We start from the raw sequence: 16,745 nt of genomic DNA on the forward strand, positions 1-16,745 counted from the left end.
GACCGAAGTACACTGCTGAGGGGAGCAGCGGGCGGCAGGAGAGGTCTGCGCGCCATGTGGGACCCTCCTCCGGTGGCCGGAGAGCAGCCAGGGATCGAACCGGCGCCGCAGAGGCTGCTGGCAGCTTCGCAACCCAGCGCTCAACCGCTGCGCCACCGGGGAGGCCCCATTTTTCTCATTTTTAAATGACCTTTTTTAAAGAGAATTTTTAGGTTCATAACAGAATTGAGAGGAAGGTACCGAGATTTCCTATATAATCCCTGCTGCTATTGATGATATATATATACATAACTCCAACACTGTAATATCCACTATCAAAATCCCGTCTAGAGTGGGTAAATTTGTTACACTTAATGACCTACACTGACACATCATAATCATCAATTTCCATAGTTTACATTAATATTCACTCTTGGTGTCCTACCAGACTTGATACTGAATTGTTTTGTTTTTTTTTTAACTACTGAATTAGGGATATGTAAGTCCTTTTTCAAGCATATGTTCTGTAAATATTTTCTCCCAGTCTGTAACTTGCTATTCATTTTTCACACTGGTGGCAATTCATTATATTTTTCAACATTTTATCATGAAAAATAGAAAGTTGAAAGTCTTGCAGTAAATACCCTGCACCCACAACCCAGAGTCATCATTAATGTTTTATTGTGATGTGATAAATGTGATCATACATTTCAAGGTAAATTGTAGACATCAGTCTACTTCCCTTGAATCCTTCAAAATTCATGTTACTTATTAGAATTCAGTATTTGTTTGCAGCTTTTTTATTTTGAGGTAAACTTTTCATACAATGAAATACACAGATTTTAAGTGAGTATTGCCTGAGTTTTGACAAATGCATAGTTGAACTTTCCTTTGTTCCACATTCTCACCACATTTGGTATTGTAGATCTTATCCGTTTTAACTATCATGTCGGTTTGTAGTGCTGTTTGATTTGTGATAGTTCATTGTGCTTCAACAGGTATTTGTCACATACCATCTTCTCTAGCTAACCTCTCACACACATGACTCAGATCTGTCAGCTTTATCATTTCCCTCACAACCTTTTGTCTTAACACTTTATCTTTGCATACGATTTTCTGTGCCCCCGCACTTTCATCTAAAGTCCACTCTATGGGACAACTACTCGAAAAATCGCTGACCCCTTGTTGGTAAATAAGTTACTCCTATTGTAGATTAACAGCAATTTGTTACCTTCTTACTTGTTTAGTTGGGGCTTTTTTTTAAGAGGGAGAGGTGACATTTGTACTTAAGTTTATATGGACAACTGTACATAGATTTATAAACACAAGTCATTATTTCTGTCCATACACTAGAGGTTAACCACAGCTCAATGCCCTTTATAAAATAAATATAGAAGGCAAAGTCCTACTGAAGATATCTATTGGCACGAAAGTATTAATAGGTTTGCAACCCAGAATATAATACTGAAATATTTGACCATTTGGTAATTGTTTTAAGTTGTTTTGAATAAATTAACTTTCTGAGTTGTAAATATGGAAAAAGCTAAATGAAATAAGTCAGAGGGAGAAAGACAAATGCCAGATGATTTCACTCATGTGGAACACAGAGAAAAGATAGGAACAGGCAAAACTAAACCAAAACAAATCCTAGAAATAAAACTGTAGATTAAGGCCCCTAGAGAGGGGAGGGAGGGCAGCAGTGGTAACAAAGGGGGCCGGAGCCCCAGGGGTCTATGGTAAACAGCTTGGTGCTTTGGCGATGGGTGTGGTATGGTGACCTTCATCTGTGAACGTGTTCCCCTAGATCAGTTTTATAAACCAATGTTACCTCATTTAAAAATAAAATAAATCTGTCTTTGCAAAGCACTTAAGCAAAAAAAAAAAAAAAAAAAAAAAAAAAACCCACCTCACCAACTGCAACTACCTGACTTAGTTTATTTCAAAGGTAGAATTACAAAGACTCCTCAGGTGATAAATTTCTCTCTTTCCCTTATGGTAGTAATTATCTATCTTGCTTGCACATTAGAGCCATGTGGGGGAACTTTCAACAGTCTTGTTGCCCAGGTTTAACTCCAGAGCAATTCAATCAGAATATCTGAGATTTACCCAGCCATCAATACTTTAAAATCTCCCAGGCAATGCCAGTGTACCACCAAAATTACAAGCCAGTGCTATACAGGAACTCATAGAATAAAATTGAAGTGGGTGTAGATGAGTTTTCTTTCTATGAAATGTCTTCTGGCTGCCTACCTTGAGTATCAGAGGTTCTAAAGTTGGGCTTCACCATTTACAAGCTCTGTGACTTTGGGCAGATTGCTTAACCTAATGTTTTTGTTTCTGCAGTGACTAAGCAAGATTAGGATGTACAGCTTCTAGTGGAATGCAGAGCACAAAGCAGGTCTTCAACAATTTGGTTTCCTTCTTTTTCATATTTGTATTTATTCTAATAAGTGGAGAAGTATAAACTGCCATCCCTTCTCTTAAATTTAGTGCAACCTTGCCAGGTGTCACAGCAGGCCCTGATATTACACTATCAACGTGGAAATTTAGCACAAGTTTCAATTTACTGAACTCCCTTGTCTGAGTGCAGAGGTAGGGCCTCATACTCTATAGTTCAAAGTCAACAGTTAGAACTTGATACATTTACCTGATAAAAATACACCAAGAGTAAACTATGTTATTTTAATTGTATGCTGAAGGAATTGCGCACCTCTTAATCAGAGGGATTTTTTCCTTAGATTTTTCTTTAAAACTCCATATTTAAGTTCTTTGCAATACAAAAAATTCTGAATGCTTCCCTTTCAAATATATTTTACTTTCTTAATGCAGACTTAGACTTTTGGCAAAGTTAATGTTTATTCTTGGATGTTCTTGTACACATCTAGAACTTGCATAAAATGTGAAGGTGTTCATTAAATACTTGCTGAATGTTCTCTTCTGAAGGATAAAAACAGGTTTTATTGGTTTATATGACTTTTTTACATATGCTTTGAAATAAAGCAACAGCAGAAGCTTAAAAGTAAGTTGATGTTTCCTTTTCTAAATTGATGCAGTACCAGTCTAAGAAACTGTAAAATGAACTGTTCCCTGGTCTTTCTCATGTGAAATAGGGGGGCAGAGGTGGAGATGGTGACTTGCACAGAGGGATGGATGGCAATAACTAAGTGAAAGGAGTGAGCACCCAGTGGGTGGCTCTTTCTGCGTTCTGCACAGTCCCCAGCTTTTGGTAACTCTGGGAAAGCAGCCTAAACAGTCCTTGGGATTCCTGAGCTTGATAACAATGAGCAAGGGGTGGAGTGCTTAATCCTTTTAAATGAAAGATAAACACCCTGGAAGGCGTGTCTTCAGAGTTCCACACCCTTGGGGCTGCAGGTCACGTGAGCCTGAAGTACTTCCCGATTCCCAGCCTTGGTCACCCCAGGCAGTGGTCAGAGTCTGAAGGGCCGCTGCAAGGAGGAGCAGGAGGGAAAGTGCACTGGAGGGAGGTTTCTCCGAAGAGCCCAGGATTTCTGACGCTTACTATGCCACATTTCACGGTGACTAAGGTAGAGGACTTAGAGGAGGGGGCAGCTGCTTCGGTCTCCCAAGAGGAGGAGCCCCGCTTAGCAGAAATAAAAGCCCGGATTCAGCCTTCAGATGAGCCAGGTGAGTCCCCAGGTTAGGAGCCTCTGGAACCTGTAGCGCTTGTCAAGTGAGTGGGAAGGTAACTAAAACAATCAAAAGGACTTGATTAATAATCATGAGGACTTTAGGGATGGACAAAAATGCTCTCTGGAGCCTTTTTTCAATCAGCTGTTTCACGCCCTTGTGTGTGATAGCTTCTCTCTTTCACGCCGGCTTGTTTCTTCCCCCAGTGAGTGCAGTGCTCCTTCCCTACAGGTGAGATTGAATCGTGGCAACATGCGAAGAGTTTTAAGAGTTTTCAAGCGCACTAAAAGTCAGTTTATGCGCAATTTAGAAGTTACCTTTTGCTCGGCTTAAATTCTATCTGGGCAAGTGCATGAAGAGGCAGCACGGCTCAGTAGTTTCATACCGTGGACTTTGCGCTTGTGACTTCTCAAGTTAGTCACTATTTTGCCTCAGTTTACCAGCTAAAGAGCCAATAGTGAATGCTGTAAGAATTCTGAAAAGAACACGAGTATAATAGACAATCACTATGGTGACTATTATAGCCTCAGGTTTAATGAATTTGATGAATTTATTCTTTCCTAATGTGATAGTCCCGATTTTCTCTAACTGGTAACAGTTACACTTGCTAGGGGAATTGTCATTTTGAATTTTTAAACAAGCAATTAAAATTTTAATGTTATGGTATTAAATATAGTCATAGTTTGAAGCCCTATATTTTTTAAGCCTGTAAATTTTGTCAGTTGTCCACACGTTCTTCAGTGTGTGAATGAAGGCTAAGGCAATAAATAACTGTTCAGGATTCCTTTTGATTTCATGATTTTAACTTTTCCCTACAGCGAGTAATGCAGTTCTTTGTTGTAAACAGCTGTTGACTAATTTCTGTTTTACCAAACCTTCATGAATTTTTAAGAAACACTAACTTAAAGATTAGGGCTAACCCAAAAAATTGCTCTTGTTGTTTTTACCCTCTAGTGAGATTATTTGTATTAGGGAAGATAAGGAAGGCTTTGTGGAAATTCTTTGACCAGGTTTTTTTCATATTTTTTTCATATTTTTTTCACCAAAAAGTCAGGGTGATAAGGACTTTGCAAGTAAGTATAACCTACTTTAAACTTGAACCTTATTATCCACATCTAATTTAGTTGTGAGAAATTAGGTTCACTTTCAGGATTCTGTGTACTGGAAGTTCAGGTTGCAGTCACGCTAGGCTTTTGTCATTGTTGTCTTCATTAGTCTCACAAAAGGCAGACAAGTTATATCTTCACCTCACTTCACTTTTTATTGTGTTTTGTTTTTTTTACTTTGTTTCTTCACCAACTCTATTTAATTTCATCGTTACTGGTCCCATTATGTTTGGGGGAATCTGCTTGATTCATATTAGAACAATGCTGAAGTCTTTTCATTAACTAGCACCACATAGAAAAGTCACGGGAATTTTAATAGCAGACAGCTTTGTAATAAGTGATATTGTTAGACTTGGTTTATTTTCTTCCATAGTAATTGCTTTGGACAAGGAAGAAGTGACAGGTACAGTCTAACTTGAATTTAACAAGGCTTTTTATTTTGGCACTTTCCATGACAGCTCAGAAAGTACCCACTGGAATGAACCATTTGGTTAAATGAACAATGCAATGGAAATGAGATTATAGTATCTAAATTGGATTTATCTTTATTGTAAAGTTGAGAGGAAGAAGGAGGGAAACGTATATGAGAAAAACCAAAAAGTTTTGGGTTTTTTACATAGGTATAAAATATTGAAGATAATGGTCCTTTTTGTAGCAGTTGCTTGGAATGTCTAACTTTTAGCCCCTTGTTCTCCTAAGGTCCTAAAATGATCGTTTTTTGTTGCAAACACTTACAGCACTAGCCAGTTACATAAATACTCATTTTTCCTTTCATTGAGTGTTTTTCCTTCTATACCTGTGCTGAGATAAATATGTAGTGTCATAAATTGAACATGTTTAAAAAACAAATTATCTTTTTTTTAAGATTTATTTATTTCTGCATACAAGAACTGGGATGTAAGCCAGTGGTGCGGGGGTAGAAGCAGCAGTCAAGGCAGGAGAGGTCTGCTGCTCCATGTTGGTTGCTCCCTGCCTGGGGATCGAACTTGTGCAGCAGTGGCTGGCGGTTGCTTGATAGTGCTGTCTTTAACCCCTGTGCCACCAGGGAGAACCAGCAAATTATCTTTGAAAATATGGTTTTTTTTGTTTGGTTGGTTTTTTTTTTTTAAAGGTTTATTTATTCATTTATACAAGCACTGGGTACAGTCAGAAGTGCGGGAGTGTGAGAGAATTCACTGGAGCCAGAGTGGGGAACAGAACAGGCAGACTGACGAAATACATTGCTGAGGGGAGCAGCGGGCATGGCAGGAGAGGTCTGTGCGCCATGTGGGACCCTCAGCGGCAGCTGGGGATCAAACTGGCGCTGCAGAGGCTGCGGGCAGCTTCGCAGCCCAGCACTCAACTGCTGCGCCACCAGGGAGGCCCAAATGTGTTTTTTTTTTTTTTTTTTTAAGTGAAATTCAATTGAGGTACATGGGTGAGTAATTTGAGGTGGAACTATGACTATAGATTTAATCTAATTTCAAAAAGAAGTTTATTAATCCTTGCCATACTGGCTTCTACAATGTTAACATAAAAGAACCCTGCTTAATTTTGACTTCTAAGGGAAAGGCAGAGACCTTATACCTTCTTGACTGCTTTCCCCCTCCCTAGTTCAGTTTATCTATTTCATCCTGTTTTCTCAGCAACCTGTCAATAAAAATAGCTCATACTGCACTCTGTTACAATCAGCTGTTTATTTGTGTATAATCCCCAATAAGTGGATTATAGGCTTCTTGAAGATAAAGACCTTATTGGATCATTTTGTATCTCCAAAAGATTTGCACATAAGGCAATAATTGAATAGATTTGTTCTCTTTTTTATTTACCAAACACATGTTCAGTGCAAATATCATGCTAGTTGTTGTATGTTTTTCCTAAGATTATAAGGGCATGGAAAGTATAAGTTACCCACCAAAGGCACAGTGTGACTTTTGAATCTCTGTCCTACTAACTATTCCTAATTAGGTATAGCGATAATTTATATTATTACTTGAAGGACTGTGGGCAAGTTATTTAATTTCTTTAAGTCTTTCTTTACTCATCGATAAAACAAAAGGAATGACAGTACCTACTTTACAGGGTGCTTATGAATTATATAGGATAATGAATATAAAACTCCTAATGCATTTATGACACTGCACACAAAAATAAGAGCTACATTTTACTTACTATTTTTAGTGGTTAATAAAAACAAAAAGAAATAGCTTAGGATAAATGATGATGGAGAATAATAATACTGCCTGGCCTGGGTCGGGAATAGGTATCTCTAGGAAGAAACACAATTGATATTTGGAGAGATCCAGAGGAGATTACAAGCAACAGGAGCTATTAGCTGGTATAAGAGTAGGGTATAGCACACATGGGAAACCAAAATTTATGATAGTTAGCACCTTGCTATGTGATAGAGAGGTTACTTCATAAAGTGTTATCAATTTCATCCTCTCCCCATTCTGTGGAAGTCTTACTGCCCCCTAGAGATAAACTGAGGCTATTGACAGTAATAACTTTCTTCTAACCATATAGCAAATGGTAGCAGAGCCAGTAAATTTTATGTACTTTCATCAAACATGCCAAGTCCTAGATTTTTTTTTAAATAATAAATTTTATTTGTGTCTTCTTCTATTTCTTTTTTTTTTTTTTTTTTTAGATTTATTATTTATTTATTTATTTATTTATACAAGCACTGGGTACAGTCAGAAGCATGGGAGGGTGAGAGAATTCACCAGAGCCAGAGCGGAAGGCAGAACAGGTAGACCGAAGAAATACAATGCTGAGGAGAGCCGTGGGCAGCAGGAAAGGTCTGCGCGCCTTGTGGGACCCTCGCCCAGCGGCTGGAGATTGAACTGGCGCTGCAGAGGCTGCGGGCAGCTTCGCAGCCCAGCAATCCACCACTGTGCCACCAGGGAGGCCCTCTTCTTCTATTTCTTTTAACGGTGTTTTATAGTTTTCTTTGTATAGGTCCTTTACCTCTTTTGTTAGATTTATTCCCAAATATTTGATTTTTTTTTGTTTCAATAATAAAAGGGATGGTTTTTTTGATTTCTTCTTCTTCAGATTTATTGTTTGTATATAGGAAGGCTACTGACTTTTGCGTGTTGATTTTGTATCCTGCCACTTTACTGAACTGATTGAGTTGAATTAGTTTTTCTGTGGAGTTTTTGGGGTTCTCTATGTATATTATCATATCATCTGCAAATAGTGATAGTTTGACTTCTTCTTTTCCTATTTGGATTCCTTGGATGTCTTTCTCTTGTCTTATTGCCCTGGCTAGGACTTCCAGTATTATATTGAAAAGCAGTGGTGAGAGTGGACATCCTTGTCTTGTTCCAGATCTTAATGGAATTGCTTTCAGCTTTTCACCATTGAGAATGATACTGGCTGTTGGCTTGTCATAGATGGCCTTTATGATGTTGAGGTATGTTCCTTGTATCCCAAGAATTTCAAGGGCTTTTATCATGAATGCGTATTGCACTTTGTCGAAAGCTTTCTCAGCATCTATTGATATTATCGTATGGTTTTTATATTTCGTTTTGTTGATGTGTTGGATAACGTTGATTGATTTTCGGATGTTGAACCATCCTTGTGTCCCTGGAATGAATCCAACTTGGTCGTGGTGAATTATCTTATGGATACATTGTTGGATTCTGATAGCTAAAATTTTATTGAGGATTTTTGCATCAGTGTTCATTAGGGAGATTGGCTTGTAGTTTTCCTTTTTTGTGTTGTCCTTGTTCGGTTTTGGTATTAGTGTAATGTTGGCTTCATAGAACGTGTTTGGTATTGTCCCTTCCTTCTCAATTTTTTGAAAGAGTTTGTGAAGGATAGGCACTAATTCATCTCTGAATGTTTGGTAGAATTCATTTGGAAATCCATCAGGTCCTGGGCTTTTGTTTTTGGGGAGGTTTTTGATTACCATTTCAATTTCGCTAATTGTAATTGGTCTGTTTAGGTGTTCTATTTCTTCTTTATCTAGCTTTGGGTGATTGTAGAGTTGTAGGAATTTGTCCATCTCCTCTAGATTGTTGAACTTGTTTCCATACAACTGTTCATAGTAGTTACTGATTATTCTTTTGATTTCTGCTGTGTCCGTTGTGATTTCTCCTCTTTCATTTGTGATCCTGTTTATTTGTGCTTTCTCTCTTTTTTCCTTTGTGAGCCTGGCTAGGGGTTTGTCTATTTTATTTATTTTTTCAAAGAACCAGCTCTTGGTTTCATTGATCTTTTGGATTGTTTTTTAGTTTCAATTTCATTTATTTCTGCTTTGGTTTTTATTATTTCTTTTCTTCTACTGGTTTTGGGGTTTTTTTTGTTGTTCTTTTTCTAGATCTTTGAGCTTCAAGATTAGGTTGTTTCTTTGAGTTCTTTGTTTCTTTTTTTTTTTTTTTTATAGAGGCATGCTTTATTTATTTGTTTGCTGGTTTGTTTGTTTTGTTTATACATGCACTGGGTACAGTCAGAAGTGCGGGAGGGTGAGAGAATTCACCAGAGCCAGAGCGGGGAGCAGAGCAGGCAGAAGGACCGAAGTACACTGCTGAGGGGAGCAGCGGGCGGCAGGAGAGGTCTGCACGCCATGTGGGACCCTCCTCTGGTGGCCGGGGAGCAGCCGGGGATCGAACCGGCGCCGCAGAGGCCGCGCGCAGTTTCGCAACCCAGCGCTCAACCGCTGCGCCACCGGGGAGGCCCTCTTTCTTGTTTCTTGATGTGAGCTTCTATTGCTATATATTTTCCTCTTATTACTGCTTTTGCTGCATCCCATACATTTAGGATATTGGTGTCCTCGTCATTCAATTCAAAGAATTTTTTAATTTCTTCTTTGATCTCCTCATTAGTCCAGTGGTCTTACAGTAGTGTGGTTTTTAATCTCCATGAGGTAGGAAAGTTCCTTGCCTTCTTTTTATGGTTTATTTCTAGTTTGATGCCTTCATGGTCAGAAAAGATGGTTGATATGATTTCAATCTTGGTATATCTGTTGATGTTTGTCTTGTGCCCCAGTATGTGATCGATCCTGGAGAATGATCCATGTGCGCTTGAGAAAAATGTGTACTCCGTTTTTTTGGGGTTTAGTGTTCTATAGATGTCTGTTAAGCCCAAATGCTCTAGGTCCTTATTTAGAGCTTTCGTTTCTTTACTTATTTTTTGTCTTGTTGATCTATCCATTGTTGATAGTGGTGTGTTGATGTCTCCCACTACGTATGTGTTTTCTCTGATGTCTGTTTTCAGAGAGGACAACAGTTGTCTGATATATTTTGGTGCTCCTTCGTTAGGTGAGTATATGTTAATGAGTGTTATTTCTTCTTGAAGTATTGTCCCCTTGATCATAATGTAGTGACCATTGGGGTCTCTTTTTATTTTTTTGAGTTTGAAGTCTGTTTTATCTGATATAAGTATAGCTGTTCCTGCTTTCTTTTTTGGTCCATTTGCTTGAGGATTGTTTTCCATCCTTTAACTTTGAGCCTATTTTTATCTTTTGTAGCTAAATGTGTTTCCTGGAGACAGCAAAAGGTTGGGTTTTGTTTCTTAATCCAGGCTGCAACTCTGTGTCTTTTTATTGAAGAGTTTAGTCCATTTACATTTAGAGTTAATATTGATATGTTAGCATTTGTATTTGCCATTGTGTTTGTCTTTCCTTTGATTTTATTTATTCTTTTAATAACTTTTTTTTTTTGGCCTTCTTTCGTTGTTACTCATCCCTCTGAGGTTCTGGCTTTAGGATTCCTTGTAGTATTTTTTGGAGTGGGGGTTTAGTCGTAATGAAATTTCAGAGTTTCTCTTTGTCTGGGAAGGTCCTTATTCTTTCTTCATAGAGGAAGGAGAGCTTTGCGGGATAGAGTATTCTTGCTTGGCATCTGTTTTCTTGGAGTCTGTTGACTATGTCCCTCCACTCTCTCCTTTCCCATAGTGTTTCTTCAGAGAAGTCTGATGTCAGCCTGATTGGTTTTCCTTTGAATGTTATCTGTTTCTTCCCTCTTGTCAGCTTCATTATTTTTTCCTTGTCCTGGATTCTTGGGAGCTTTACTATTATGTGTCTTGCTGTATTTTTCCTTTCATCGTGGAAGTTTGGTGTTCTTCTTGCTTATTGTATATCAATTTTCAGCTCCTTCTTCGTGTTTGGGAAGTTCTCTTCAATTATCTCCTGGAATATTTTCTCTGTTCCTACATCTCTCTCCTCTCCTTCTGGGATTCCTATAACTGTTATATTTCCTTTCCTCATGGAGTCAGATAGTTCCCGAAGTCTTTCTTCATTCTTTTTCCTTCGTACTTCTCTTTCCTTTTCTGTTTTGGTTCTTTTTATTTCTGTGTCTTCAAGAGTACTTATTCGTTCTTCCATTTCATCTATTCTGCTTTCATTGCTTTTCCCAGAGTTCTTTAGTTCCTCCATTAATTCTTTGATCTCCTGCGTTTCTTTTGCTTCCCTCTTTAGGGACTCAATTTCCTTCTTCTGATCATTGTTTTCCTTTATGAGTTCTGTCATTTTTTTAATCTCGGCAATTTTAAATTCTCTTTCTGGAAGGCTCAGAAGTTCTTCCAAATTACTGTTGTTGCAATCTGGGGGGTGGTTTTCTTTTTGTGGTGTGCTTCTTTCCTGAGGAGTTGTTAGGTTGCGTGTGGTTCTTCTACTCCCTACTGTCTGTTTTCTAATTTGTCGTATGCTTTGGGACACTGTGTTGCTGGTACTGGCCGGCATCTTGGGTGAACTTCTCCGCTCCCCTCTGGCTCCTCCAGGAGCCATCTCTGGCTTCTGAGGGTGCTTTCTGCTGGTTTCAGGAAGTCTTTACTGAAGAAATGTCCCTGTTCTAAAATGGCAACGCGGGACTCAGTCCCTGAGCATCCGGTCTCAGGCACACTCTTCTGCGCGCCTGGTCTGCCCCAACCGTGGGTGCCTGTTCCCTCTGTGGGCTCAGACTGCTGGTCGGAAGGGGCCTGGCGTGGGCTAACTTCCCAGCTGGCCACTGTCTCCTCCGGGAGCCTTCTGCCCTTTTCAAGCAGTCTTAAGAAATTTCCCTGTTCTATGGGGTGTTAGTGACTTTTTTTTTCTGGTCGCTAGGTGGCGCCAGAGATCTCTCCTATTGTCCTTGGGGGGCTGTTTTTCACCCCCCCCCACCCCGTGGGACAGGGAACAGAGCTGGAATGGTAGGGTAAACCTCAACGGCTTTGGAGTGCTGTGTCTGCCTTGTGCCCCACCGTCGTGGAGAACCCACACCCCGAATTTCGTGCCCCAGGTCTCAGTTCCAAAGCCCTCAGGTCCAGGACGCGGGCGGTAGCCCAGTTCAGTGGCGCGGGAATGGCGCCTTTTGAATCCCGCTCCCGTGCCTGGGCGCCTGGTTCCTGCTCACTCAGTGAGGGCCTCCGCGCGTCTCCCCGCAAGCCTAGGTCGCAGGCACGGGGACCTGGGCAGCTGTGATCCCGATCTGCGTTTGCTTTTCAAGCACGCCAAGCGCGCTGCTTTTCCGCGCAAGCTTACCGGCCGGCCCGGGGCTGAGTGCAGGTCTCCTCCAGAGTCTCTTTGTTCTCTAATGGCGCCGGGAGCCGTTTGCTCACCGCCGCAGCGAATCCTGCAGGGTTCTCCACAGCTCCCGTTCACGGGGGTGTGGTGGCTGCAATAATTCCTTTCCACTCACAGTCCCGCTTGCTGCGTAGTTTGTTCTTGTTGGTCGTTTTAGTTTGTTGTTTTCCTCCTCTCTGCGGGTCGGAGAGTGCCGACTCTGTGGGCGGGGGAGGAGAGCAGGGTTCTGTGCTTTCCTCCCTTCTGGTCCTCTTTTATGGCCACTTTCTTCTTCGGGTAGTTTGCTGGAGTCACCCGTTTATCTTCCGTGTCCCAGTTCTCACTGGGACCTGCCGCTTTTCTTCCCTATTAACTTTTTTTTAATGGGAGATCTTACTCGCAGCAGCGTCTCCTCGCCGCCATGTTGCTCCCCCTAGATTTTTTTTTTAAAGATTTACTTGCCGCGGACATGGTCCCTGAGGGTCACTGCAGGGGGAGGTGCAGCATTTACTTATTCATGCATACAAGAACCGGGGTACAGGCCAGATGTGCTGGAGGGTGAGAGGATTCACCAGAGACAGAGTGGGGAGCAGAACAGGCAGATGTACTGAAATACACTGCTGAGGGGAGCAGCGGGCGAGACAGGAGAGGCCTGTCGCGCCATGTGGGATTCTCGCCACCCGGTGGGGATCGAACCCACACTGCAGAGGCTGTGGACAGCTTCACAGTGCTGCGCTCAACTGCCTGCGCCACTAGGGGAGGCCCCAAGTCCTAGATTTTTAAGGTAAAGAGAAACTTGATATGTTAATGTGCATGGACTACATGATTTGATGGGAACATTATCAAATATCTGATATTCTTTATAAGAACAGTATAACAGTTTTACTATTTATTGCATTTACTTAATCAGGCATAAAGGTTGTATTTGTGTATTTTAAGAATTACTGAGTTGTATTTCTATGAAGTAATTGTTCAAAATCTTCTCTCCATTCCTCATATCTCTTTATAGTATCTGTGGATTAGGCAGATTTCAGCTACTATACTTGCCTTCACTTGATGCAGACAGTAGATTGGAAGATTTTCAGAAATGAACCTACGACAGAAAAGAAAGGACTTTATATTGGTATTGAACAGATTCTCTAAACATTTACTCTCAAGTAATCCAAATGGCATGAGAGTGTAAACTGTGAGAGAGATTTCTCTTAAATGGAGTTTAAGAATCTACAGGATGGGGCCTCCCCGGTGGCGCAGCGGTTGAGCGCTGGGTTGCGAAGCTGCCCGCGGCCTCTGCGGCGCCGGTTCGATCCCCGGCTGCTCCCCGGCCACCGGGGGAGGGTCCCACGCAGACCTCTCCTGCCGGTTCGATCCCCGCTGCTCCCCTCAGCAGTGTGCTTCGGTCCTTCTGCCTGCTCTGCTCCCCGCTCTGGCTCTGGTGAATTCTCTCGCCCTCCCGCGCTTCTGACTGTACCCAGTGCTTGTATAAATAAATAAATAAATAAATAAATAAATAAAAAATTAATCTTAAAAATATATATAAAAAAAATTAAAAAAAAAAAAGAATCTACAGGATGTTAGACTGTTAACTAAATATTAGTTCTATAAAGAATGTTAGCTTTGGGGGCCTCCCTGGTGGTGCAAGGGGTTAAGCACCACACTGGGAAGCAGTCCTCAGCCTTTGCAGCATGAATTTGATCCCTGGCCGGCCAGGGAGGAACCCACATGGCCCAGCAGACCTCTTCTGCCTCCCCCGCTGCTCCCCTCAGCAGTGTATTTCAGTCAGCCTGCCTGTTCTGTTCCCCACTCTGTCTCTGGTGAATCCTCTCATCCCCTGCATCTCTGGATTACACCCCAGTTCTTGTATGCATAAATAAATAAAATCTCTTAAAAAAAAAAAAAAAGAATGTTAGCTTTGGGCCTCCCTGCACAGCATTGTGAAGCTATCCACAGCCTCTGCAGCATGAGTTTGATCCGTGGCTGGCCAGGGAACTGACCCACATGACGCAGCAGACCTCTCCTGTCTTGCCTGCTGCTCACCTCAGCAGTGTGTTTCAGTAGATCCGCCTGTTCTGTTTCCCACTCTTTCTCTGGTGAATCTTCTCACCCCCCCACACCTCTGGCCTGCACCCCAGATCTTGTATGCATAAATAAAAAAGTCTTTTAAAAAAATCTTTATTTCTCAGAGCTTAACATATATTTCTCAGAGCTTAACATGTAATTAAAAATAATACAGCCCACAGATGTTTGAACTTCACATAGCTTTTTAAATTTTTGACTTATTTACCAAGGTTTGAATGTTTTTGAATTCGTCTATAAATAGACTTACTTTGCAGTGAGGTTCTGGGAAGATGAATATCTCACTATCCCTCTGTTCTTAATTCCAGTCTATATTTGCCTCTTTTGAGCCAAAAGAGGCCTGGATCCAGTGAACTGCTAGGTGCACGTGAGGCCCTGGCCTCTGTTTGAGCTCTTTCAGGGAGAACTGGCACAGGACTTGTTCCTTAAGGGCTGGACAGGAGCTTCAGTATGTGGATCAGAAGGGCAGATTCAGTAAGGAACTTGGCTTGGTTGAGATCCATGAACTCCCGGGGGAAGGAGACAGGGAAAGAGCCAAAGGTCTAAGACCTTATCCCTGAGACTTGAGCCATAAGGAGACCTGAGAGCACGAGGCTTCCTCCTGGGCCCTCGCTGTGATGGTTTGCCTGCTGCTGCTGCTGCTGCCCACCCACAGGGCTAGAGACTGTTTTGCTTTTCTGTTCTCTTGAAGTTGTCACCCTTGTGGTCCTTCAACAATGAAACCTAAACCCCTGTGAGATGACAAAAAACAACCCAGTTGGGGAGTCAGGGAACCAGAAAGAGAAAAATCACTTGGAACAAACAGTGTACTAGACCAGCTCAATAGAAATGCTGGAGGAGGCACTAACTTTAATATAAAAATTATAATAGCAACATTTAAGGGAATTCAAGTGCAGTACAAAAAAAAAAAAAAGACTTTATGGAGCCAACAATATGATTTCTCAGTTAAATAATGACTACTGTCTAGCTCTCAATTCATGAACACTCCCTTTTTTAAAAATATTTTCTCTTGTTTACACTGTTGATTGGAAAGGAATTCTTAGAAAGGGCCACTGTACTAAACAGCACTGGTTACCTCAAGGGCCTCTATTAATCTAATGCTTTTATTTAGCTTCTATGCCAGAATTTGAATGATATTGTTGACAAGTACCCAGTATTGGTGGCAGGTCTCTCTGTACCTTCCAGTGTCTCCTTTCCACTGTTTGCCGTACCTTCCAGTGTCCCAATATTGTCTCCCAGTGCATCAGTTTCACCTCCGATATCAAGCTCTTCCCGTTCCTGCACTGCAGTGGGCCTGGGTAACACTCATGACTGGTTCTAGTTCTTTGTCCACTCCAGCCTCAGCTACCTACCTGCTGGTTATTGTTGTCGCACCATCTTTTCTTTTCAGTTAGAAGGGTCAGAGGAAAAATTGCTAAATATATTCTGTGGCGTGTCCAGCCAGATAGTAGCAGAATGAATACACTGGACTTAACTCCTTCATATACTCACAACTAAATTGCAGCAGAAAAGAGTCTATATCCCCTGAAAGATAAGTGGACAACTGCATTATACATTAGGAGCAACAGTAGATGGAAAGGGGTAGGGGAAATTTTAATTGAACTGTGTCTGCGGCACTTCCAGGAGGGAGGGGTGGCTGCCATACAGAGCCCCCTACAGATGTTGACTCGGGGGCACATACCTACATTAGAGACATGGCGCTGTGTTGGATAAGGGGGTGCACAGAGTTGGCAGTCGGGCCCAAGGCTGCATCAGAGGAAGTAGAGGAGCAAGGGGACAGAGTTATTACTGACTAGAGCCTGACAATGCCAGTGTAGAACAGGTGGAGGCCAAACCAGTGGAGAGAGCCAGCTCATATGACCTGTGTCTTCTCTTAAGACAATGCTATTATTATTTACGTCCAGAGGCTGTGATATTTGAAACACCTGCCACCCCCGCCAGTATGGGGACAAGTGAACTCTTTCACTAACCAGAGTTTGAGCATCAGGATTTTAACAATAAGAAGAAACACCCCAGGGTAAGGTTCTGTTCTGGAAAAGCAAAGAGAGCAACTCCCAGCTTGTGGTCCTGTCTCAATTAACAGCTGTGCCCAGTGCTGCATCTAGTGCTCAGACATAGCCTAGAGGCTGGGGTGGAATGGCAGCCCATGCTCATGCATGGGGAGATTGAATATTACCTAAATGACTAGCCTATCCTACCTAAAGTGATATATATATATATGTGTATATATATATGTGTGTGTGTGTGTGTGTGTGTATATATATATATATAAAAGATTTATTTATGCATACGAGAGCTGGGGTACAGGCCAGAGATGCGGGGGGTGAGTGGATTCACCACAGACAGAGCAGGGAACAGAACAGGCAGGCTGACCGAAGTACACTGCTGAGGGGAGCAGCGGGCGAGTGGGGCGAGGTCATGTGGGCTGCTCCCTGGCCTGCCAGTGCTGCAGAGGCTGTGGACTGCATCAGAGT

The 16,745-nt window shown here is 41.6% G+C and overlaps 1 protein-coding gene across 4 annotated transcripts in view; it reads left to right on the top strand.

The window, feature by feature from the left end:
* The window catches only part of SLC12A6 (solute carrier family 12 member 6), a gene marked incomplete at its 3' end in the record, with an annotated part of 94,337 nt that overhangs the window by 20,284 nt on the left and 57,308 nt on the right, over nucleotides 1–16,745 (top strand). The window contains exon 1 of one of the 4 annotated variants that reach the window (XM_084241111.1): nucleotides 3,306–3,624. The exons of the other annotated variants lie outside the window; for them this stretch is intronic. Coding sequence (XP_084097237.1) covers nucleotides 3,501–3,624 — 124 coding nt within the window. The 5' untranslated portion in view covers nucleotides 3,306–3,500. Of the gene's footprint in view, nucleotides 1–3,305; nucleotides 3,625–16,745 lie in introns of those variants that run through there. 4 annotated transcript variants of the gene reach the window in all.

Source organism: Talpa europaea (genome assembly GCF_964194135.1).
Source record: "Talpa europaea genome assembly, chromosome: 8".
Taxonomy (NCBI): Eukaryota; Metazoa; Chordata; class Mammalia; order Eulipotyphla; family Talpidae; genus Talpa; species Talpa europaea.